This window comes from Equus quagga, chromosome 2, assembly GCF_021613505.1.
Source record: "Equus quagga isolate Etosha38 chromosome 2, UCLA_HA_Equagga_1.0, whole genome shotgun sequence".
NCBI lineage: Eukaryota > Metazoa > Chordata > Mammalia > Perissodactyla > Equidae > Equus > Equus quagga.
Window position 1 is genome coordinate 105,499,735 of NC_060268.1, and position 24,665 is coordinate 105,524,399.

The 24,665-nt window shown below is 37.2% G+C and overlaps 2 protein-coding genes across 2 annotated transcripts; both read left to right on the forward strand.

The window, feature by feature from the left end:
* Positions 1-237: 237 nt before the first annotated feature.
* Positions 238-1,188, forward strand: LOC124233637 (olfactory receptor 2AP1-like). The gene has a single exon (XM_046650781.1). The coding sequence runs from the start codon at positions 238-240 to the stop codon at positions 1,186-1,188; it is 951 nt and encodes a 316-aa protein (XP_046506737.1).
* A 20,671-nt stretch (positions 1,189-21,859) lies between these two features.
* On the forward strand, positions 21,860-22,816 carry LOC124233674 (olfactory receptor 2AP1-like). Its single transcript, XM_046650801.1, has one exon. It carries the CDS (start codon positions 21,860-21,862, stop codon positions 22,814-22,816), a length of 957 nt encoding a protein of 318 aa, XP_046506757.1.
* The last annotated feature ends 1,849 nt before the right edge of the window (positions 22,817-24,665 follow it).

Consider the following 24,665-nt stretch of genomic DNA (forward strand, 5'->3'; position numbering starts at 1 on the left):
ATAGCACAGTTCTTATTTATCCAGGATTTTAGGCCGTATTTAACATAAACATAATCAAAGATAAATATCGCTTATTTTTATTTAATAATGGGCATAAACTACAATAAAATATAATGTTTAAAATAATAAAGTCCAGTCACCATGCCTATACTATTTTATAAGTTTAATAAAATAGAGTTCTCCGTTTTTTTAGTCATGACAGCCTGCAAAATAGCACAAAGAGAGTTGATTGAAGAAATGGAAAAGTCAATGATAGAGGATGCAAGAAACAGGACAGCAGTCCAAGAATTCACCCTGGAGGGCTTTCCATCTGTCCAGCCCCTTGGGAAGGTTCTCTTCCTGGTGCATCTGCTGGCATACCTGGCCTCCATCATGGGAAACACACTCATAATCACCATCACCTGGGCTGACCATCGCCTCCAGACACCCATGTACTTCTTCTTCAGCAGTTTCTCCTTTTGTGAATGCTGTTTCATAACCACTGTTATTCCTAAGTTGCTGGCCATGTATCTGTCAGGGAGGAAATCAATTTCCTTTGCTGCTTGCTTCACACAAGCCTTTGTCTTTCTTTTCGTGGGGGCAACCATTTTCTTCCTCATGGCTGTATTATCCCTGGATCCGTACCTGGCCATTTGCAAACCTCTGTATTACCCAACCGTCATGAACCCAAGGATGTGTTTCCTCCTGGTCACTGCCTGCTTGGCTTTGGGATTCTTCCTCATGGTGGTTCCAGTTATTTTGCTTTCCCAGTCATCCTTCTGTGGCCCCCATGTCATCCCTCACTTCTTCTGTGATTTTGGGCCCTTAACTAAGCTCTCCTGTTCTGATACCAGATCTATTGAAATGTTGGCCTTTGTCTTTGTTTCATTTACCATTTTAACACCCCTTATAATAACCATCATTGCATACAGCAACATAGCAGTCACAATCATGCGTCTTCCATCAGCCAAAGAGCGACAGAAAGCTTTCTTCACCTGTTCATCTCACCTCGTTGTCCTCTCTCTGATGTACAGCAGCTGTGTTCTGATATATATGAAACCAAAGCAAACAACCCAGCTGGACTCCAAAAGAGAGGCTGCACTTGTGGACATAGTGGTGACCCCGATGCTGAACCCTGTGGTCTACACTCTGCGGAACAAGCAGGTTCACCAGGCTCTCAGGGATGCTCTGTCCAGGGTTAGATTGTAGAGATAGAACGCAAACTCTCAGAGGGTGAATGCACCTTCTTCATGTAAGGAATCTCCCTCCTATTTCCAAAATCTACTATATGGACTTACAAATGTGTTTTTAAAGGTTCTGTTTGTTCATTCTTAGAATAGGGCCTAATTTATCTTTCAATCCAATATAGTCCACTATTTGAAAGCTCTAATGTTCTTTCTTATATTGGGATGAATTTTTCTGCCTTGATCTTCTTTTCACTACCTTTAGATCAAAAGCATTCAACACATTTTAATGAAGAGCCTCATATAAATGACTTTGTTTGACGCATGTGGAATCTCAAAGTTGGGAAGATGTGGTTTCAAGTATCTACTTGTGGGAATTGCAAGAGGATGGAGAATGGAATTCACAAGTATTAGGAATATCAAATTGGTTCATGGATAGATGTAACATGGTCACTATATTGAGTTTTGAAGGACACATCAATACATAACTGTCATGGTATTAATAATTAATAAAATTACTTGTAGCGACTCAATATAATTGTTTTCAATATGACTATTCTGTATATAAATAGAATAGGAATGTTTAAATTTAGTTCCCACTATGATGAAAACATATAAATGCCTCAGGTTCAATCTGAAATTTCCCATTGGTTTTCCTGGTTTTCCAGGTTGATTTTAGTACCGAAGACCAGAAGATGAAGCACCACAAGAAAGAAGCATTATAAGTTGTGGAAAAATGAATTAAATAGTTAAGATTGTTTCCCTACTACAAGAAAAATGTAAAGGAATTGGGGGAGGGAAATTTAATCAGAGTTGGAAAGAAGTCTTATTGTGAATGTAAAGTCTCTTCAAATGAAGCTACAAAGTGTCTTCATTTGCGGAATGAGAGGTTTGATGTGCTAACCGTTGGATGTCCTTTGTTAGTACTAATGACACTATTGCTACCTCATGTGACACATGAGGCACACTATAATGGAACTAAATTTAAGCCTGACAGAGAGAAGACGACGGGATGTTTTAATGGAAAAATTACAACTGTAACCTAGTTTTCCAAGATTTTGATAGGAAATGATAGATTTGGAGACAAAGTGCTGTGAGAAAATCCCTGGAGTGGGAGGTTGCTTGGCATGGTCGGTTAATGGCTATTAACATGTTTTGCTCTGACCACGTTATTCTGTGATTGCAGGAATGGTAAATGGCTGTGTTGTGAAGATTTGGGCACATAGTTATGTAAGAATTAGACTCGATTTTACTCAACTAACAGAACACATTTTGTCCACCCTATGTATGTATAACAATTTCCATGTATTTTTTGTGTAGGCTTGTCTCTTTTTCTGACGTTTGGGATACATTCTTTGCTTAAGGTATCACATTGTCAATGATTTTTTCCCCAGAATGACCTGTGAACTGTGTGGTTATTGGCAGCAGGGTCTCCCCATAGGAGTACACAGGGCAGTGGAGGTTGGTGAGAGCAGCTGGGCTCAGGGCATGCAGGCGCACACCTAGGGGGCTTGGGGGAAGGTGAGCCCACTTGTGCAGGTTAGTGACAGGAGCCAGGTCTGAATCTGGGCCCATACACACCTGTTAATATTCAAAATATATAAGAAACTAATGCAAATCAATTACAACAAAACCCCAAATAATCCAAATATAATAATGGGCAAAGAACCTGAATGGACATTTTTCCAAAGAAAACATTCAAATGAATGTTTTAAGAAAGTAGTGAATACAAAATGTTCAACATCATTAATCATCAGGGAAATGCAAATCAAAACCACAATGAGATATGAGTTCACACCTGTTAGAATGGCTCTTATGAAAAAATCAAGAGACAAGAAGTATTGGTGAGGATGTGGAGAAAAGGGAACCTTTGTAGCCTGTTGATGTGAATGTAAAATTGGAGCAGCTGCTATGGAAAATAGCATGGAGGGTCCTCAAAAAATAAAAAATAGAACTACCATATGATCCAACAATCCAACTTCTGGGTGTATATCCAAAGGAATTGAAGTCCAGATATTAAAGAGACATCTGCACTCTCTTGTTCACTGCAACATTGTTCATAATAGGCAAGATATAGGAACAATCTTTGTGTCTATCGATGAATGAATGGATAAAGGAAATGTAGTATATACATCCATGGAATATTATTGAGCATTAAAACACAAGGAAATTCTGAAATATATGACAACATGGATGGACGTGGAGGATGTTGTACCTAGTAAAATAAGCCAGACACAGAAAGACAAGTACTAAATGATCTCACTTTAATGAGGAATCTAAAATATTCAAACACATAGGACCAGAGTTAGAATAGTGGTTACTGGGGGTTGGGAGATGTGTAAATGGGGAGGTGTCAATCAAAGTATGCAAAGTTTCAGTACTGCCAGATGCATAAGTTCTGCAGGTCTGCTGTACAACATTCACCCTATTGCTATACTACTGTATTGTATAGTTAAGATTTTCTAAAAGATAGATCTTACATTATATGCTCTTACCACAAAACTTGATTGTGACGATGGTTTTGTGAGTGTGTACTCATCTCCAATCTCAACAAGTTGTATGCATTAAATCAGTACAGCTTTTTGTGTGTCAGTCATACCTCAATAAAGTGGCTTTAAAAAAGCAAATTTCACTTCTCTGAGTCAAAAACTACATGTCTCAGATGAAAATTTTATTGGATGGGGTGAATAGAATGTTAGACATTGCAGATGAAAGATGAGTAAATTTGAAGATATAGTTATAGAAACCTTTAAAAATAAAAGACACAAAGACAAAAATAATCCACTTAAAACTGAAAGGAGTGTCAGTGTAGTATGGGAGAAATCAAGCAACCAAACATGCATAGAGTTAGATTTTGGATGGAAAAGTGTATGTGTGTAGGGACGACGACAAAACCTACTTAAGGAAATAGTGGCCAAAATTTTTCTAGGTTTCATGACAACAGCATCAATAGCCTCAGCATAACGCAAACACTAGAAACATGAAAAGACTGATAGCAAAGCAAATAACAATCAACTTGCTTAAAGCCAGTGATAAAGAGAAAATCTTCAAAGCAGCCAGAAGAAACAAAGACACGTTTCATACAGAGGAAGAAAGATAAAGATAATAAAGATTTCTTTTTGAAAATAAGGAAGTGAGAATACAACGGCACAATTTCTAAAGGACTCTGAATAAAGATCTGCCAATCTAGAATTCTATACTCATGAAAATATCTTTAAAAAATGAAGGCATACCACAGTTAAAAGAATTAATCACCAGCAAGTCTACAGAATAATAATTGGTAAAGTCAGTCCTCCTAAGAGAAAAAAAATTATACCAGATGGAAATATGGAGCTATGCAAAGGAGTGAAGAGCAGGAGACACAGTAAGTAGCTGGGTCGGTGTATAAGATTTTTTAAAATTATTTAAGTTTCTTTGAAAGACAATTGACTCTGTCAAAAAAAATAGTAACAAGGCATTGTGGGGTTTATAACATATGTATAAGGAAAATCTACAACAAGAATAGCATAAAGGCTGACAAGGTGGAAATGGAAGTATTTTATTATAATTTTCTTATATTATATGTGAAGTGGTAAAATCTCACTGAAGGTGGGCGGTGACAAGTAAAATAGTTAGACTATAAGCCCTAAGGTAATCACTGAAATAAAAATCAGGGTTATAGCTAAGAAGCCCACGAAGGTGATAAAATGGAATCATCGCAATGCAGCAGTAGGAAACTTCTGGGCTGATGAATATTTTCATTATAATCGTTGTGGTGGTGATTTTACAACTGTTTAAATATGTCAAAACTTATCAAACTGTACACTTGAAATATGTCCATTTTATTGTATGTCAAAGATCCCTCAGTAAAGCTGTTTAAAAGACAATAAAGCTGATTACAGTGGAATATTAAAAATGCTTGATTAATTCAAAAGAAGAAAGGAGAAAATAAGGAATATATAATGCTGGGGACAAATAGAAGGAAACATCAAGACTGTAGAGTTAAACCTAACTTTACAATAATGAGATTAAATGTAAATGGACTAAGCACTCAAATTACAACAGAGAGAGAGATTCCAATATTAGGTAAAAAGGAAGACATTGCTATGAGCTGGTTATAAGAATAACGTTTAAATACACAGACCAAGTAGAAATTTCAAACAAACATCAACTTGTGTAACTATAGTAATATGCACAAAAATAGACTTCACAGACAAGTGTATTTTCAGAGATAGGTAAATCTATAGTGATAAAGAGATGAAACCATCAAGAAGACATAATGTACATATACATGCACACAATGATAGAGCTTAAAAATACAAGAAAGAACTAAAAGGAAAAATAAGAAACAAAATCCACAATGATAGTTGGAGGTTTTTTAAAATTTTATTTTATTTATTTTTTAATGAGGTTACAATAGTTTACAACACTGAAATTTCCGTTGTACATCATTTGTCAGTCATCTTGTAAGTGCACCCATTCACCTTTTGTGCCCACTCCCTATCCCCTTACCCCTGGTAACTACTAATCTGTTCTCTTTGTCCATGTGTTTGATTATCTTCCACATATTTGTGGAATCATATAGAGTTTGTCTTTCTCGATATGGCTTATTTTGCTTAACATAATCGCCTAAATATCCATCCATGTTGTTGTGAATGGGATGATTTTATCAGTTTTTGTGGCTGAGTAGTATTCCATTGTATATATATACACCACATCTTCTTTATCCAGTCATCAGTTGATGGGCATTTAGGTTGCTTCCATGTCTTGGCTATTGTGAATAATGCTGCAGTGAACATAGGGGTGTGTGAGTCTCTTTGAATTGCTGATTTCAAGTTCTTCGGATAGATACTCAGTAGTGGGATAGCTGGGTGGTATGGCAGTTCCATTATTAATTTTTTGAGAAATCTCCATACTGTTTTCCATAGTGGCTGCACCAGTTTGCATTCCCACAAGCAGTGTATGAGGGTTCCTTTTACTCCACACCCTCTCCAACATTTGTTATTATTTGTCTTGGTGATTATAACCATTCTAACTTGTGTAAGATGATATCTTAGTATAGTTTTGATTTGTATTTCCCTGATGATCACTGATGATGAGCATCTTTTCATGTGCCAATTTGCCATCTGTATATCTTCTTTGAAGAAATGTTTGTTCATATCCCCTGCCCATTTTTTATCAGGTTGTTTGATTTTTTTTTTTTTTTGTAGTTGGAGGTTTTAACACCATAATTTCAGTAAATAATAGAACAAAAAGGCCAAAAAAAATCAGTAATTATATAGAAGATTTGTATGATTCTATCAACTAAGTGGACTTAACTGATAATTTTAGATTATTACATTCAGCATCTACAGAGTGCACATTCTTGTCATGTGCTCATGGAAATTTCACCAAGATCGATTTTATGCTGAGTTGTAAAACAAATCTCAAAACATTTCAAAAGACTGAAAATATACAGAATATATTCTGCAACCACAATTGAATTAAATAAGAAAGCAATAACAATAATTTATCCAGAAAATTTCTCAATACTTGGATATAAGCAACACATTTCTAAATAACCCTTGGACTATAGAAAATACTACTAAGGAAATTGGAAAATATTTTGGATACAAAAAAATGAAAGCACAATGTATTAAAATTTGTGGAATGCAGGCTAAAGCCGTGCTTAGAGGGAAATTTATAGCATTAATGCTCATATTAGAAAAAAAGTTATAAAATGAATCATTTAAGTTTACAACTTTAAAATGTAGGAAAAGAAAAGGAAATTATACCCAAAGTATGCATAAAAATGTGAATTCATGTAAAAATGAAAGCACACAAATATGAATCAATGAAATCAAAAGCAAATAAAATAAAATATTAACAAAGCAAAAGTTTATTCTTTGAAATGACTCATAGCATTGTTACACTCAGCAAGACTGATCAAGAAAAAAGATATCATGCAATATTTGTCTTCTGACTTTTTCACTTCGCACACTTTCCCTTAGAACCATGGATGTTGATGTGAATAGCAAGATTTCCTTCTTTCTCATGGCTGAGTAGTATTCCATTGTAATATACATAGACAGAGAACATCTTCTATATCAATTCATCAGTTGATGGACACTTAGGTTGCTTCTCTAGCTTGACCATTGTGAGTGATAAACATGAAAGTGCGGGTACATCTTCCATATCTTGTTTTCATTTCCTTTGAGTATATACCCAGAAGTGAAATTCCTGGATCACATGGTAGTTCTATTTTTAACTGTCTGAGGAGGCTTCATATTATTTTCCACAGTGGCTGAACCAATTTACAGAGAATGCCTCCAATTAAATATGACTTACAAGACCAAGTGTTGGTGAGAAGGTGGAGCACTTTGAATTCTCATGCATTGCTGCTGAGAGCCTAAATCTAATTTTGGAAGCTGTTTTGCAATTTCTTATAGTGTTATGACCTATCCTATAATTAATTCAGTACTTTCACTCCAAGTTATATACTCAGGAGAAATGAATGCTATGTCTTCAAAAACACTTATACAAGAATATTTACAGTAGCTTTATTCATAGTAGCCCTAAACTGGAAAGGACACAAATGTCCTTCAATGTAACAATGGAAGACTGTGGTGTACATGTATAATGAACTAATACTGTGCAATGTAAAAGAATAAATCATTGACATCAGGATGTCAGCAACATGGCTGAGTGAGCTGTTCCCTTTGTCTCTCCCCCTTTTGAACTACAACTAAATGGACACTCGCTGACCAACGGAGGAAGCCCACACAGCACAACAGGATGTCTGAGGGACACGTGAAGCTATACATCTGAGGGTGGATGGTCTGGCCCCCTAGGAAGTGGTGGAGATAGATGAGCACACACTGAACTCCCCCAGTAGCCCCATGCATGCACACAAATGCTTTCCAACCTGGTGCAAGCACCCAGAAAGAGGGAACACACAGTGGGGTGACCATAAGAGGAGGATGGGGTAACACTTAGCCCACACTCATGGTCACTCTCCTGCTTAGAGAGGGAGCCAACTGTGCCCCTGTGCCATAAAGGAGCAGTCATAGCCAAGGTCCCAACAGGGAAGACCTGCCTGCCAGCTCAGTGGCCTGTTGACTGAGGATCATTAATAGGGACCTCAGCAGATTTCTGCACTGGGGCAAACACTTCCCAGGCCCCTGTGAATGTTCACAGTGGCACTTCCAAAGAGGGAACGTGTCCCGGGTGGCTTCAGGAATAGGCACGGTGGGTTTGAGCCCACTGGTAATCACTTTATGGCTGGGAGGGGTAGCCCAGAGCACCCCTGAGGCACCAAAATGTGGCCCTAGCCTAGCAAGGAAGATCCACCCAACAAGGACAGTCCACACAAGTGCCTGAACACATCCCAGGCTGAGGCAAGCACCATAATACCCCCACAGCTTCCAGCAGATGGAGTGGGACCAGAAACACTGCTCCTTCTCCCTCCTAGCAGTAACAGAGGGAATGTGCATCCTAAAAATACCACAAATGCCCCCCAACAAAAGAATAGTTCATCAAACACCATGAGAAATTGCAGCAACAATTCAGACCAGAAGGAAAATGACAATTCCCCAGAAACCAACACTGAAGACACAGAAACATACAACCTAAATGACAGAGAATTCAACATAGCCATCATAAGGAAATTCAACAACTTACCAGAAAACACGGAAAGACAATTCAAGGAGCTCAGCAATAAAATGAATCTCTTCACCAAAGAGTTTGAAACTATAAAAAAAAAATCAAGCAGAAATTCTGGATATGAAAAACACAATTAATGAACTAAATAATAATCTAGAATCATTAATAAATAGAGTTGATTTTATAGAGGAAAGAATTAGTCTTCCTGAGGATAAAAATGTAACAATTTTACAGGTGGAGGAGGAGACAGAACTAAGATTTTAAAAAAATGAAGGAATTCATTGAGAAATATCCAACTCAATTAGGAAAAGCAACATACGGATTATAGGTATCCCAAAGGGAGAAGAGAGGGAGAAAGGAGCAGAGAGCTTGTTCAAAGAAATACTTGCTGAGAACTTCCCAAACATGGCTATGGTTTCAGATTTACAGATAAATGAATTAATTGAATGCCCAACTTTATCAAAGTAAAAAGACCCTCTCCAAGGCATATAATAGTAAAAATGGCCATAAGTTTGGGATAAAGAAAGAATATTAGGAGCAGCAAGGCAGAAGAAACTAACCTATGAAGGAAACCCTATCAGGCTTTCAGCAGATTTCTCAGCAGAAACCCTACAAGCTAGGAGAGAATGGAATGACATATTCAAAATACTGAAAGACAGAAAGTTTCAGCCAAGAATACTCTATGCAGCAAAACTTTCCTTTAGATACAATGGAAAAATAAAAGCTCTCCCAGATAAACAAAAGCTAAGGGAATTCATCGCCACCAGACCTCCCCTGCAAGAAATAATTAAAGATGCCCTCATACTGGCAACAAAAAGGCAAAGGTCTACAAAGCTCCGAGGAAGGAGATAAATAGACAGACATGATCAGAAACCTGCAGCTCTCTACTAGAACAGGGAGGCAAAGGCTCAAATACAACTTAAAAGAGAAAGGGAAAGAAAGCATCAAAAGTAATGTTAGACACTTCAATCTAGCCACAAACTCACAAAATTAAAAACAGAACAATATGTAACAGGAGTTACTCAGAAGGGGAGAAGAAAGGGAAGGAACCTGCTTAGGTTAACGGAGATAAGAGGCTATAAGAAAATAGACTATCACATCCCCAATATCTTTCATACAATCCTCATGGTAACCACTAAACAAAGAATCAGAGCGGAACCACAATTCACAAAAAGAGAGAGAACTGAGAAAATCTCCTCAGAAAACCACCAAAATGAAATGGCAGTCAAAAATACAAAGGAAGAGAAACAGTGGAAACAGAACAACCAGAAAACAAGAGATAAAATGGCAGCATTAAACCCTCATATAATGATAATCTCTCTAAATGTAAATGGACTGAACTCTCCAATCAAAAGACACAGAGTAGCTGGAGGGATTAAAAAACAAGACCCAACAATATACGGCCTCCAGGAAATGGACCTCAGCTACAAAGACAAACATAGGCTTAGAATGAAGGGATGGAAGACAATACTCCAAGCTAATAGCCAAGAAAAGAAAGCAGGTGTTGCCATACTTTTATCAGACAAAGCAGACTTCAAGCTGAAAAACACAGTGAGTGATAAAGTGGGGCCGTATTTAATGATAAAAGTGACATTCCATCAAGAGGACATAACACTTATTAATATATATTCACCTAACACAAGTGCACCAAAATACGTAGAGCAATTATTAACAGATCTACAGGGAGAAGTTAACAGCAACAAAATAATAGTAGGGGACCTCAACACCTCACTTACTTCAATGGACAGATCATCCAGACACCTAGTCAACAAAGAAATAGTAAATTTAAATGAAACACTTGACCAGATAGACTTAATAGCCATATATAGAGCCTTCCATCCAAAACCAGCACAATATACATTCTTCTCAAGTGTCCGTGGAACATTCTCAAAGATAGACCATATGTCCGGTAACAAGGCAAGCCTCAATAAATTCAAGAAGATTGAAATCATCCCAACCATCTTTTCTGACCACAATGCTATGAAGCTAGAAATCAACTACAAGAACAAAACTGGGAAAGTCAGAAATATGTGGAGACATGCTATTGAACAACCATTGGATCATTGAAGAAATCAAAGAGGAAATTAAAAAATACCTGGAGACAAACAAAAATGAAAATACAACATACCAACTCTTATGGGATGCAGCAAAAGCAGTCAAAAGAGGAAAATTCATAGCAATACAGGCCCACTTCAACAAGCAAGAAAAATCTCAAATAAGTAATCTTAAAGTGCACCTAACAGAGCTAGAAAAAGAACAGACAAAGCCCAAAGTCAGCAGGAGGGCAATAATAAAAATCAGAGCAGAAATAAATGATATAGAGACCAAAAACCAGTAAAAAGGATCAAGGAAACTAAGAGCTGTTTCTTTGAGAAGATAGATAAAATTGACAAACCCTTAGCCAGACTAACCAAGAAAAAAGAGAGAAGGCTCAAATAAATAAAATTAGAAATGAAAGAGGAGAAATTACTGCCAAAATACAAAGGATTATAAGGGAATACTATGAAAAACTATATGCCTGAAAATTTGATAACCTAGAAGAAATGATGAATTCCTAGACTGATACAACCTCCCAAAACTGAATCAAGAAGAAACAGAGAATCTAAACAGAGCAATCACAAGTACAGAGATTGAAACAGCAATCAAAAACCTGCCAAAAAACAAAAGTCCAGAACCAGATGGCTTCTCTGGAGAATTCTACTAAACATTCAAAGAAGATTTAGTACCTATTCTTCTCAAACTATTCTGAAAAACTGAAGAAAATGGAACACTTCCTAACACATTCTATGAGGCCACATTACCCTGTACCAAAACCAGACAAGGACAACACAAAGAAGGAAAACTACAGGCCAATGCCACTGATGGACTTAGCTGTAAAAATCCTAGCAAAATATTGGAAAACCAAATACAGCAATACATTAAAAGAATCATACACCACAGTCAAGTGGGATTAATTCCAGGATGCAGGGATGGTTCAACATCTGCAAATCAATGTGATACACCACATTAACAAAATGAGAAATAAAAATCACATGATCATCTCAATAGATGCAGACAAAGCATTTGACAAGATCCAACATCTATTTATGATAAAAACTCTCAATAAAATGGGTATTGAAGGAAAGTACTTCAACATAATAAAGGCCGTATACGACAAACCCACTGCATCATACTTAATGGTGAAAAACTGAAAGCCATCCCTCTGAGAACAGGAACAAGGCAAGGGTGCCCACTCTCACCACTCGTATTCAACATAGTCCTGGAGGTATTGACCAGAGAAATTAGGCTAGAAAAAGAAATAAAAGGAATCCAAATTGGAAAGGAAGAAATGAAACTTTTTCTATTTGCAGATGATATGATTCTATATATAGAAAACCCTAAAGAATCCACCAGAAAACTGCTAGAAATAATCAACAACTACAGCAAAGTTGCAGGGTACAAAATCAATTGCATTCCTATACACTAACAATGAACTAGCAGAAAAAGAAATCAAGAATACAATCCCAGTTACAATTACAACAAAAAGAATAAAATACCTAGGAATAAATGTAACCAAAGAGGTGAAAGACCTGTACACTGAAAACTATAAGTCATTACTGAAAGAAATTGAAGAAGACATAAAGAAATGGAAAGATATTCCGTGTTCACGGGCCAGAAGAATAAACGTAATAAAAATGTCCATACTACGTAAAGCAATCTACAGATAAAATGCCATCCCAATCAGTATTCCAATGACATTCTTCACAGAAATAGAACAAAGAATCCAAATATTTATATTGAACAACAAAAGACTCCGAATAGCCAAGGAAGTCCTGAGAAAAAAGAACAAAGCTGGAGGCATCACAATTCCTGACTTCAAAACATGCTACAAAGCTATAGTTATCAAAACAGCATGGTACTGGTACAAAAACAGACAAACAGATCAATGGATTAGAATTGAAAGCCCAGAAATAAAACTACACATCTATGGACAGTTAAGCTTTGACAAAGGAACCAAGAACATACAATGGAGAAAGGAAAGTCCCTTCAATAAATGGTGCTGGGAAAACTGGACAGCTACCTGCAAAACTGTGAAAGTAGACCATTATCTTGAAGCATATGGAAAAATTTACTCCAAATAGATTAGAGATTTGCATGTAAGAACTGAAACCATAAAAATCCTAGAAGAAAATATAGGCAGTACACTCTTTGACATTGGTCTTAGCCACATCTTTTTGAATCCATGTCTACTTGGGTAAGGGAAACAAAAGAAAAAGTTAACAAATGGGACTACATTGGACTAAAAAGCTTCTACAAAGCAAAGGAAACCATCAACAAAATGGAAAGACAACCCACCAACGGGGAGAAAATTATTGCAAATCATTTATCAGATAAGGGGTTGATTTCCAAAGTATATAAAGAACTCTCACAACTCAACAAAAAAAACCCACAAACAACTCGATCAAAAAATGGGCAGAGAATATGAACAGACTTTTTTCAAAGGAAGATATACAGATGGCCAACAGGCACATGAAAAGATGCTCAACGTCACTAATCACTAGGGAAATGCAAATCAAAACTTCAATGAGATATCACCTTACACCAGTCAGGATGGCTGTAATTACCAAGACCAAAAACTAATGTTGGAGAGGATGTGGAGAAAAGGAAACACTCATACACTGCTGGTGGGAATGCAAACTTGTGCAGCCACTATAGAAAACAGTATGGATATTCTTCAAAAAATTAAAAATTGAAATACCATATGACCCAGCTATCCCACTACTGGGTATCTACCCAGACAACTTGAAATCAACAAACCAAAGTTACATATGTACCCCTATGTTCATTGCAGCACTATTCACCATAGCCAAGACATGGGAACAATCCAAGTGCCCATCAACTGATTATGGGATAAAGAAGATGTGGTATATATATACAATGGAATACTACTCAGCCATAAAAAAAAGACAAAATCATCCCATTTGCAACAACGTGGATGGACATGGAGGGTATTAAGCTAAGCGAAATAAGCCACACTGAGAAAGACAAACACCAGATTATTTCACTTATATGTGGAATATAAACAAACACATGGACAAAGAAAATAGTCCCACGGTTAGTAGGGGAAGAGGGGTGGAGGGTCGGCACAGAGGGTGAAGGGGAGCACCTATGTGGTGACAGACAAGAAATAATGTACAACTGAAATTTCACAATGATATAAAGTATTATGAATCTCAATTAAAGAAATTTTAAAAAAGAATAAATCATTGCTACATGAAACAGCATGGATAACTCTGTGAAAAATGTTGAGGGAAAGGAAGCCAGAGAAAAAGAATTTCTAGAGCTGGCAAAAGTACGTTTCGATGATCAAATTCAAAATAGTTGTTATCTCTTGGTGTGGGCTATTGACTGGGAAGGGGCACAAGGAAACTTATGATGAGATGAAAATATTTTATAGTTTAGTTCGTGTAGTGGTTACATGGCTATTTATATGTGGAAAACATTATTGATCTGTACAATTAAAATTTGTGCATTTTACAGTATGGAAATTATATCTCAGTAAAGAAAATACCAGGTTAAAACAAAAAATAAGAGCAAAGAATTTCATTGTAAAATGTCTTTCTGTTGCTTAAGGCTGTCTTTCTGGCATATATAATTCGGGCTTTTACAACTGTAGGGCAGTCACACCAAATCTACCTTTGGAGACTTTCACAGAAGACAGTGTAAACTATTGAGAATGATAGTAGTTTGTTACTATATGCAGTGAAACTGTAATTACGATATATTTCTGCTGGAATTTCCTATTTCCAAATATGTACAATTAAATGTCCCCTGGGACTCTGTAGTCATTTTAATTCCTGCTCCTTTTTTTTCATAGTCCTCTAGTGAATTCTGAATGTTCCAGAGGTTTGTCCTTTTGGACCTGTGTGTCCTCATTGGTGAGGGTACATACGCCTGTGGTAAATATATCATAAAGGCATTTGAATGTATTCTCATTTGTGACTGTGATGGTCCTCACCTACTCTGAAAGGTGGGGAGCAACTGGTTGACGGGAAAGTGACTAACAATAAGGTCCATGAGCAAAAAAATTGAGCTTTGTTGTCTCTTCTTTCTGACTCTTCTGGGATAGATACACAACCAACCAAGTTTGATGTTCACGATGGACATTGTGAACAATGGTGGTGTCATTGTGTCCCACAGAATGGATATAAACATGTTCAGGAATTCTATATAGTAACATCAGAAACAGTAGTGCATATTTGGGACAGTTTGTATTTTCTTAAAAGTCTAGGATTTACCAGTCAGATTGTCAGGGGGGAAAACTATGAGTGTTAATCCTAGAGAGTTGGGACATCTCTGTCTTCCTTGAAAAAAATAACTTTAATAATTTCCTATTAACTTAAGACATAGGCATCCATTGATTTTTTAATAGGTGAAAGAAAGGTACATCTCAGTTAAAAGTGTTTCCTTTTCCTTTAGCCTGGGAGAAGGATCCCGATTAGTTGGAAGAAAAGCAAAGCACATTATCAAAGAAGCTGTTTCCTGTGAGCTGCTTCTGGGTGAGGACTTGATCATGAGGATGACTTGTAATTAACCAGGCAAATATTTAAACCAGAGACTGGTTATGTCTAAGCTTGTGTTGTGGATCATGCCTAGTGAAAATAATAGCTTTGGTCAATCAAAGAATTAAGTAAAATGCAGGTTAATTATGGTGACATTCACTAGAGCACTGATGTCTGCAATGTCACATGGCAAAGGGCACAGCTATGTAGTTATTACAGGGAAGGACTAAAGAACTGTAAAAGAAATTCCAATCTGCCATGCCAACCCTCTTTGGGATGTGATAGGTGACAGCTGCCTTATGTCTCCTCTGCTTTTGCCCCAAGTGAAATCCACAAAGAATAAGTGAAAAAAGAGAATTCTTTATCTAAGAAAGTGGGAGGAATTTGGTGGTTTTCTAGTGGATGGAAGAGGGAATCTTGAGGGGGGTGAGAAAAGGGATATGAAAAAGAAAGATAATCAAAGACAGGGAAAGAGAAAGAATATGGTGGAAGTGATGCGGCGTGACATCCAAGTCTATGTAAAAAAGGCAACCTAGCTTCTGCCTGGTTCCCTCTCTTGGGACATTCACTCTGAAGCTACTCTGAAGCCACCATGGTGAGAGATCACCTAGAGGAACTGCATAGAGACAGAGAGAGATGCTGGAGGATTCCCAGCTCTTTGAATCTTTTAGCTCAAGTACCAGACGTGAGTGAGGAAAGCTTTGAAAGATGCTAGCCCTGAATAGTCTGAATGGAACTGCAGGTGAACCTGAGTGGGAACCACCCAGCTGAGCCCTGTCAACTCCCAGGACAATGAGAAACAAAAGTAATAAGTAATTGTTTTTGTTTTGATACCACTAAAATTTGGGCTGGTTTGTTGGCACCAAAGATTCAAGGTGATATTTTACAGAAGAATGATTCTTGGACTTTTAAGAACATGTGCTAAGGGGAATGAATTTATTTTTATTTCAATCTAAAAGAAAGCGCAGGAGGAATATACAGTAAAATATATTCCAAATACATTCATTATCTGCAATTTTTAATTAAAATTTTATTTTGGGCTCAAATTTTTATTTGTATATTCACATACAATTGTAAGAAATAGTACAGAGAGATGCCGTATACCCTTTATCTAGTTTCCCCAATAGTAAGAGCTTGAAAATTACAGTATAATATCACAACCAAGATATTGACATTGACACAGTCAAGATACAGAACATTTCCAACCATAGGGATCCCTCATGTTGCTGTTTTAACATGTTTTAATCCCTCTCCTTACCACCGTCAACCACTAATCTGTTCTCCATTTCAATGATTTTATCCTTTCAAGAATGTTACATAACTAGAATCAAACAATATATAAGCTTTTGGGAATTTTTTTTTCACTCAGCATAATTCTCTGGGGACTTATGCAAGTTGTGTGTGTATCAAGAATTCATTTCTCTTTACTGCTAAATAGTATTCCATGGTATGGATGTACCATAGTTTGGTTAACCCTTCACCCATTGAAGGTGATCTGGGTTGTTTCCTGTTTTTAGTTATTAAAAACAAAGCTGCTGTAAACATTTATGCACAACTTTTTGTTGGAACATAGGTTTTCATTTCTCTGGAATAAATGCCCAGGAGAACAATTGCTGGGTTGTTTGAGAGTTGCATGTTTAATTTTTGGAGAAGCTGTCAAAATGTTTTCTAGAGTGTCTGTACCATTTTGCGTTCTTTTACATCCCTAGCTATAATGTAGGACAGACCCAGTGTCTCCAAATCCTCACCAGTATTTGTTTTTTTTTTTTTGCTATTTTCCGTTTTAGTCATTTGTATAAATATGTAGTTGTATATCATTGTAGTCTTTTTCTTGGTAAATTCCTTGGGATTTTCCCGATATTCATGTCATCTGCAAATAGGGACAGTTTCACTTTTTCTTTTGATCTGTGTGTCTTTTATTTCCTTTCCTTGTCGTATTGCACTGGCTAGACTTCCAGTACACTACTGAATAAGAATAGTGAGTGTATATCCTTGCCTTGTCCCTAATCTCAGGGGGAAAGCATTCAGTGTGTCTCTATTAAGTAGAATGTTAGCTGTGGGTTTTTGTAGGTGCTTTTTAGCAAGTTGAGTGAGTTAGCTTGTATTTGTATTTTTCAGAGAGTTTTAACAGGTGTTGAATTTTTACAAATACATTTCTGCATACAATGACGTATCTGAATTTTCTTCTTTAGCCGCTTAATGTGGTGGATTGCATAGACTGATTTTCAAATATTGAATGAGCCTTGCATCTCTGGAATAACCTTCGATTTGTCATGGTGTATAACTCTTTGTATATATTACTGAACTCTTTTGCTAATTTTTGTTGAGGATTTTTGCATCTACGTTCATGAAGGACATTGGCCTGTAAATTTCTTTATGTACTGTCTTTGTCTGGTTTTGGTATCAGGGCACGCTATGAACTAAATTCTGTCCCCCCAAAATTTGTATGTTGAAGCCCTAACCCCCCACAAGTCTATCTTGGATATAGGGCACTTATGGAGGTGATTAAGGTTAAATGAGGTCATAAGAGTAGGGCTTTGTTTAAATAGAACTAGTACCCATATAAGAAGAGGTGGGGTCACCAGAGTTATCTCTCTCTGCCACATGGGGACATTGCGAGAGGGTAGCCATCTGCAAGCCAGTAAGGGAGCTCTTGCCAGAACCTAAGCATAGTCGATGTGATCAGTTTATATTTTACAGGTACTTGAAAAGAATGTGAATTCTTTGTCGTTGAGTGGAGTGTTCTACAGTTGTTGGTTAGAGCCTGTTGGTTGATGGTGTTTTTGAGTTCTTCTATATCCTTACTGATTTTCTGTCTACTTGTTCTATCAATTGTTGAGAGAGTGATGGTGAAGTCTGCAAATATGTGTGTTGATTTGTCTTTTTCTCCTTTCAGTTCTATCGGTTTTCACTTTACATATTCTGCAGCTCTGTTATTTGGTGCACACATTTCAAATTGCTATGTCTTTCTGATGGACTGATCCTTTTATCATTGTGTTATGGCCCTCTCTGACTGATATTTTCTTTGCTCTGTAGTCTACTTTTTCCGATATTACCATAACCACTCATGCCCTCATCTGATAGATATTTGCATTAAAAATATTTTCCTGTCCTTTTATTTTCAAACTGCCTATATTGTTATATTGAAAGTGAGTGTTTGTAGACATCGCATGGTTGGATTATATTTTTTAATCCACTTTATCAATATGTCTTTTAATTGGCTTATCTAGACTATTCACATTTAATCTAATAATGGTAATTTTTGATTCCTTAGGGCTTAAGTCTACCATTTTATGTATTGTTTTCTGTTTATTTTCATTTCCCTGTTTTTTTCCCCTGAATTCATGTGGGTTACTCGAAATGTTTTTATAATTCCATTTTATCTATAATTCTTTTGAGCGTATCTCTTTGCCTAGCATTTTTAGTGGTTGTTGAAGATACAATTTTCTTTCTATTTAGAGAACTTCCTTTGGCCATTCTTTTAGGATAGGTTTGCTGGTGACAAATTCTCTTTGTTTTCCTTCATGTGAGGATGTTTTTATTTCCCCTTCATTCCTGAAAGATATTTTCACTCGATATAGGATTCTAGATATAGGGCTCTATATATTGACAGTTTTTTCTTTTCAGCACTTAAAAATATTATACTATTTCTTTCTGGCCGCCATGGTTTCTGATGAGAAATCTACTGTCATTGAGTTGTTCTTTCCCATGGGTAATGTATTGTTTCTTTCTTGTTGCTTTCAAAATTTTTCTTGTCTTTAATTACCAGAAGTTTGAATATGATGTTTCTTGGTGTGCACCTCTTTGGATTTTTCTTATTTGGAATTGTCTCTGTTTCTTGAATCTGTGTGTTACATTGTTTGACAAATTTGAGCAGTTTTCAGCCTTGTTTCTCCAAGTCCTTTTTCAACCTCACTCTGTTTCTTCTCTTTTTCAGACTCCAGTGGCATGAATGTTAGCTCTTTTGTTGTAGTTCCACAGGTCCATGAGGCTGTATCTGTTGTTTTTAGTCTACTTTCTTTTTTTTGTTCAGTCTGGGTACTTTCTATTGTTCTATCTTCCAGTTCATTGATTTTTCCCTCTACCCCCCTCATTCTGCTTTTGAGAGCTCATCCATTGACTTTTTAAAAAATCTCATTATTGTATTTTTCAGCTGCAAAATTTCCATTTCGTTCTTCTTTATGTCTTCTATTTTTGGGGTGAAAATTTCTATCTTTAAAATTTATTTCAAGCACATTTGTTATTGCTCATTGGAGCATTTTTAAGAGGGCGCTTTAAACTGTCATATTATTCTAATATCTGTCATTTTGATTTTGGTGATTGATTGATAGTTTTTTTTTCATTCAAGTTGAAGTTTCCTTGTTCTGGGTATGACAGGTTATTGTCCAGTGAAACCTGAACATTTTGGGTGTTATTTTATAAGAATAACTCTTATTTAAAGTTTGTGCTTTATCTGGTGTTCTTTGGCACTGCTCTGGCAGAATAAATGAGAGCTTCACCTTATTACCACGAGATGTGGGTTAAGGTTCCCAACTTGACCTGTCAACCACACCTTAGTAACATAATGTAATTTGAGACTTCATAAACTCTGGGAGGGTTGTATGTACTGCACTTTGAAGATTTTCGTGGAGGACAATACAGATATTTTGGAGTCCATATTATTATAATCATAATGAAAGAATAACCATAATGATTGTATTATAATTTTCTATTTCCAACAATACCCAATTGGCAGCCACCAGGGGTCCTAGAGGGACATTGATCTCTGGATGGCTTTGTTCTATCTTCTAATGAGGTCTGGTGTGTCTGGGGTCTGCCTACTGGTCCTAGTGGATCCTGATTGGTGTCAAGAGACAGTCCAATATGAAATATATGATGGGGAAAGTTAATTTCACTTTCATCTCTGCTCCCAATGACATCTGAATTCTCCCCAATCTGGAGAGGTAAGGGAGTGGTAATGCATTCTACTTGCCCTGCAATGCATGTCAGTAAAATACTGTGTCAAAGGGACCAGTTTGATTGAGGAGGCTATTGTCTCCGACCATGTCCTGAAGAATTTTCCCTGCTGGTGGTGTGGCTCATGCGGAAGTAGGCTGGGAGTCTGGGGACCCTGGGGCCTGCAAAGAGGGTATGAAAGCTTTTTGAGATTCCAAGTGAAATCACTCTCAGACACCAGTAGAACTTTGTGGGCAGTATGTGCTCTCCTTTCTTTCCCAGGATTTCATCAGGCAAGATTGCCATGGAACCATAACTTCAGTTTATCTCAATTGTGTAAAGCTCTGCATTATTATGAAGAAGGATGCTTAGCAGCCACGGTGCACATGTTGAACTTTTTTCTGGGACCAATCAGGGTCATCTCAAATGCAAGCATTTCTTTCTTTCCTTTTTTTTTGTTTTACATTTGTAACTGCCTAGACCAGCATCTTGGTTCGTTGGAAGAGTGAAAAAGAAGAGGACAGAGCTCTGGTTGCTGCATCTGGGTGAGTGCGTAGCCTTAGTGTGATTGGATATTTTTGCTATTAATTTATTGTAAACTGAAGAAGAGTCTGTTCCTCTTCAAGCTGGTGTCACATTCTAAAAGAGTGGGCGTTTGGCCAAATCAGACAGCAAATTCAGAGATCAGAGACAGAAACACTAGTTAACCAGAGTGACAAAGGCTCACATAAGATAAGTCTATGGATTTAAAGGGTGAAAGAGAATATTTAGTTTAGGTAGCAAATAAGAGAGAGAGTGAATTAGAAAATAATTGCTGGAGCCAAGGCATGCAATCCCTCTTTCTATCCTCAGGCTGGTGTTCCTTATGTATAGGGACTGAAAGGGTCACAAGACAGAGATTCTCCCTTAGACGGACCACTTAGTACAGATTGGAAGCAAGATTCTCCTCTCCTGCTGACTGGTCTCAAGCTCAGTAGGAAAATGGCCTGGGCTGGGAGTCCTTCTGCTATTCTTCTAATCTAACTCACTTTAGAAGGCTGTCGCTGGAGCCACAGGAAATTCTCCCACAAGTGATTTTTTGACCTCAAATATAAATGACAAATCCTAAAGATATCACGTGGGAATATTTTTTGTGAGACGATAGGCTCCATGACCATAAGTTGTTTTTTAAGGCTACAGTCGTCCCTTTGCAATATGCACCTTGTGATGTATGATTCAAGTGGTATCTTACCGGAAATATGTTGCATGATCAGATTATAAATAGAAGAAGGAATTTTTTCTCTGCTTGGCAATAGACTACATAGGAAAATGACTAACACTGTTAAAATTATATTATCTTTTATGAAAACTTGGAGTCATATGCACCGTTCTTATTTATCTAGGATTTGAGGCTACATTTAACATAAACATATTCAAAGATAAAAATCACTTATTTTTACTTAATCCTGGGCAAAAACTACACATAAAATATAATATTTAAAATAATAAACTAATGTAGTCACCATGCCTACACTATTTTATAGGTTTAATAAAATAAGAGTTTTTCATTTTTCAGTCATGAGATTCTGCAAAATAGCTCAAAGAGAGTTGATTGAAGAAATGGAAAAGTCAATGATGGGAGATGCAAGAAACAGGACAGCAGTCCAAGAATTCACCCTGGAGGGCTTTCCATCTGTCCAGCCCCTTGGGAAGGTTCTCTTCCTGGTGTATCTGCTGGCGTACCTGGCCTCCATCATGGGAAACACACTCATAATCACCATCACTTGGGCTGACCATCGCCTCCAGACACCTATGTATTTCTTCCTCAGCAGTTTCTCCTTTTGTGAATGCTGTTTCATAACCACTGTTATTCCTAAGTTGCTGGCTATGTATCTGTCAAGGAGGAAATCAATTTCCTTTGCTGCCTGCTTCACACAAGCCTTTGTCTTTCTTTTCGTGGGGGCAACCATTTTCTTCCTCATGGCTGTATTATCCCTGGATCGGTACCTGGCCATTTGCAAACCTCTGTATTACCCAACCGTCATGAACCCAAGGATGTGTTTCCTCCTGGTCATTATCTGCTTGGCTTTGGGATTCTTCCTCATGGTGGTTCCAGTTATTTTGCTTTCCCAGTCATCCTTCTGTGGCCCCCATGTCATCCCTCACTTCTTCTGTGATTTTGGGCCCTTAACTAAGCTCTCCTGTTCTGATACCAGATCTATTGAAATGTTAGCCTTTGCCATGGATTCATTTGTCCTTTTGACATCACTTATCATAACCATCATTGCATACAGCAACATAGTATTCACAATCGTGTGTCTCCCATCAGCCAAAGAGCGACAGAAAGCTTTCTTCACCTGTTCATCTCACCTCATTGTCCTCTCTCTGATGTACAGCAGCTGTGTTCTGATATATATGAAACCAAAGCAAACAACCTCGCTGGATTCCAACAGAGAGGCTGCACTTGTGAACACAGTGGTGACCCCGCTGCTGAACCCTGTCGTCTATACTCTGCGGAACAAGCAGGTTCACCAGGCTCTGAGGGATGCTTTGTCCAGGATTAGATTGCAGAGATAGAACACAGACTCTCAGAAGGAGAATGCGTCTTCTTCATATGAAGCAATCTCCCTCCTATTTATGGAATCCCCTATATGGACTTACAAATGTGGTTTTAAAGATTCTGCTTGTTTATTCTTCAAATAGGGGCTAATTTATCTTACAATCCAATATAGTCCACTATTTGAAAGCTCTAATATTCTTCTTTAGATTGAGATGCAAATGTCTTCCTGGATGTTCTATTCACTGGTTTAGATCAATAGCATTCAACACGTTTAATGAAGAACCTCATGTACACGAATTTGTTTGACGCATGTGGAATCTCAAAGTTGAGAAGTTGTGGTTTCAAGTATCTACTTGTGGTAAGTGCAAGAGGATGGGGGATGAAATTCACAAGTATTAGGAATGTCAAATTGGTTCAAGGATAGATGTAACATGGTTGGTACACTGAGTTTTGGAGCGCACATATATACATAACTGTCATGATGTTAATAAAATTACTTACAGTGACTCAATACAATTGTTTACAATGACTATTCTGTATATAATTGAATATAAATCTTTAAATCTAGTTCCCACTATGATGAAAACATGTAAATGTCTGTAGTTTAAATTGAATGTTCCCATTGGTTTTACTGGTATACAGGTTGATTTCTGTACCGAAGACCTAAAAGCAAAGTACCTAAGGTAGAGAAGCATTATAAGTTCTGGAAGAAGGAATTGAATAGTTAAGATTGTTTCCATAGTACAAAAAAAAATTTAAAGGAATTCCAGGGGGAATCTAATCATGGTGAAAAGAAGTCTGAGTGTGAATGTACAGTTTCCAATGAGTGTGTAATCAACTGTCTCCATTTGTGGAATGAGAGGTTTGATGCGCTAATCTCTGGGTGTCCATTGTTGATACTAATGACACTATTGCTACCTCATATGACACATGAGGCCCACTTTAGTGGAACTACAATTTGTCTGGCAAGGAGAAGATGATGGGATGTTTTAATGGAAAAATTACAACTGTAACCTAGTTTTTCAAGATTTTGATAGGAAATGATAGATTTGGAGACAAAGTGCTGTGAGAAAATCCCTGGAGTGGGAGGTTGCTTGGCATGGTTGGTTAATGGCTATTATCATGCTTTGCTCTGACCACATTATTCTGTGATTGCAGGAATGATAAATGGCCATGTTGTGAAGATTTTGGGTGCACAATTATGTGAGAATTAGACTCAATTCGACTCAACTAACAGAACACATTTTGTCCATCTTATGCATACATAACAATTTCCGTATATTTTTTGTGTAGGCTTGTCTCTTTTCCTGACATTTGGGATACTTTCTTTGCTTAAGGTATCACATTGTCAATATATCTTTCCCCAGAATGACCTATGAACTGTGCGGTTATTGGCAGCAGGGTCTCCCCATAGGAGTACACAGGGCAGTGGAGGCTGATGACAGCAGCTGGGCTAGGGGCGTGCAGGCGCACACCTAGGGGGTTTTGGGGAAGGTGAGCCCGGTTATGCAGGCTAGTGACAGGAGCCAGGTCTGAATCTGGGCCCATATGCAGCTGTTAATATTCAAAATATATAAGGAACCAATGCAAATCAATTACAACAAAACCCCAAATAATCCAAATATAATAATGGGCAAAGAACCTGAATGGACATTTTTCCAAAGAAAACATTCAAATGAATGTTTTAAGAAAATAGTGAATACAAAATGTTCAACATCATTAATCATCAGGGAAATGCAAATCAAAACCACAATGAGATATGAGTTCACACCTGTTAGAATGGCTCTTATGAAAAAATCAAGAGACAAGAAGTATTGGTGAGGATGTGGAGAAAAGGGAACCTTTGTAGCCTGTTGATGTGAATGT

Coding starts and splice junctions, on each gene's coding strand:
- LOC124233674 (XM_046650801.1), top strand. CDS start 21,860: ATGGAAAAGTCAATGATGGGAGATGCAAGAAACAGGACAGCAGTCCAA.
- LOC124233637 (XM_046650781.1), top strand. CDS start 238: ATGGAAAAGTCAATGATAGAGGATGCAAGAAACAGGACAGCAGTCCAA.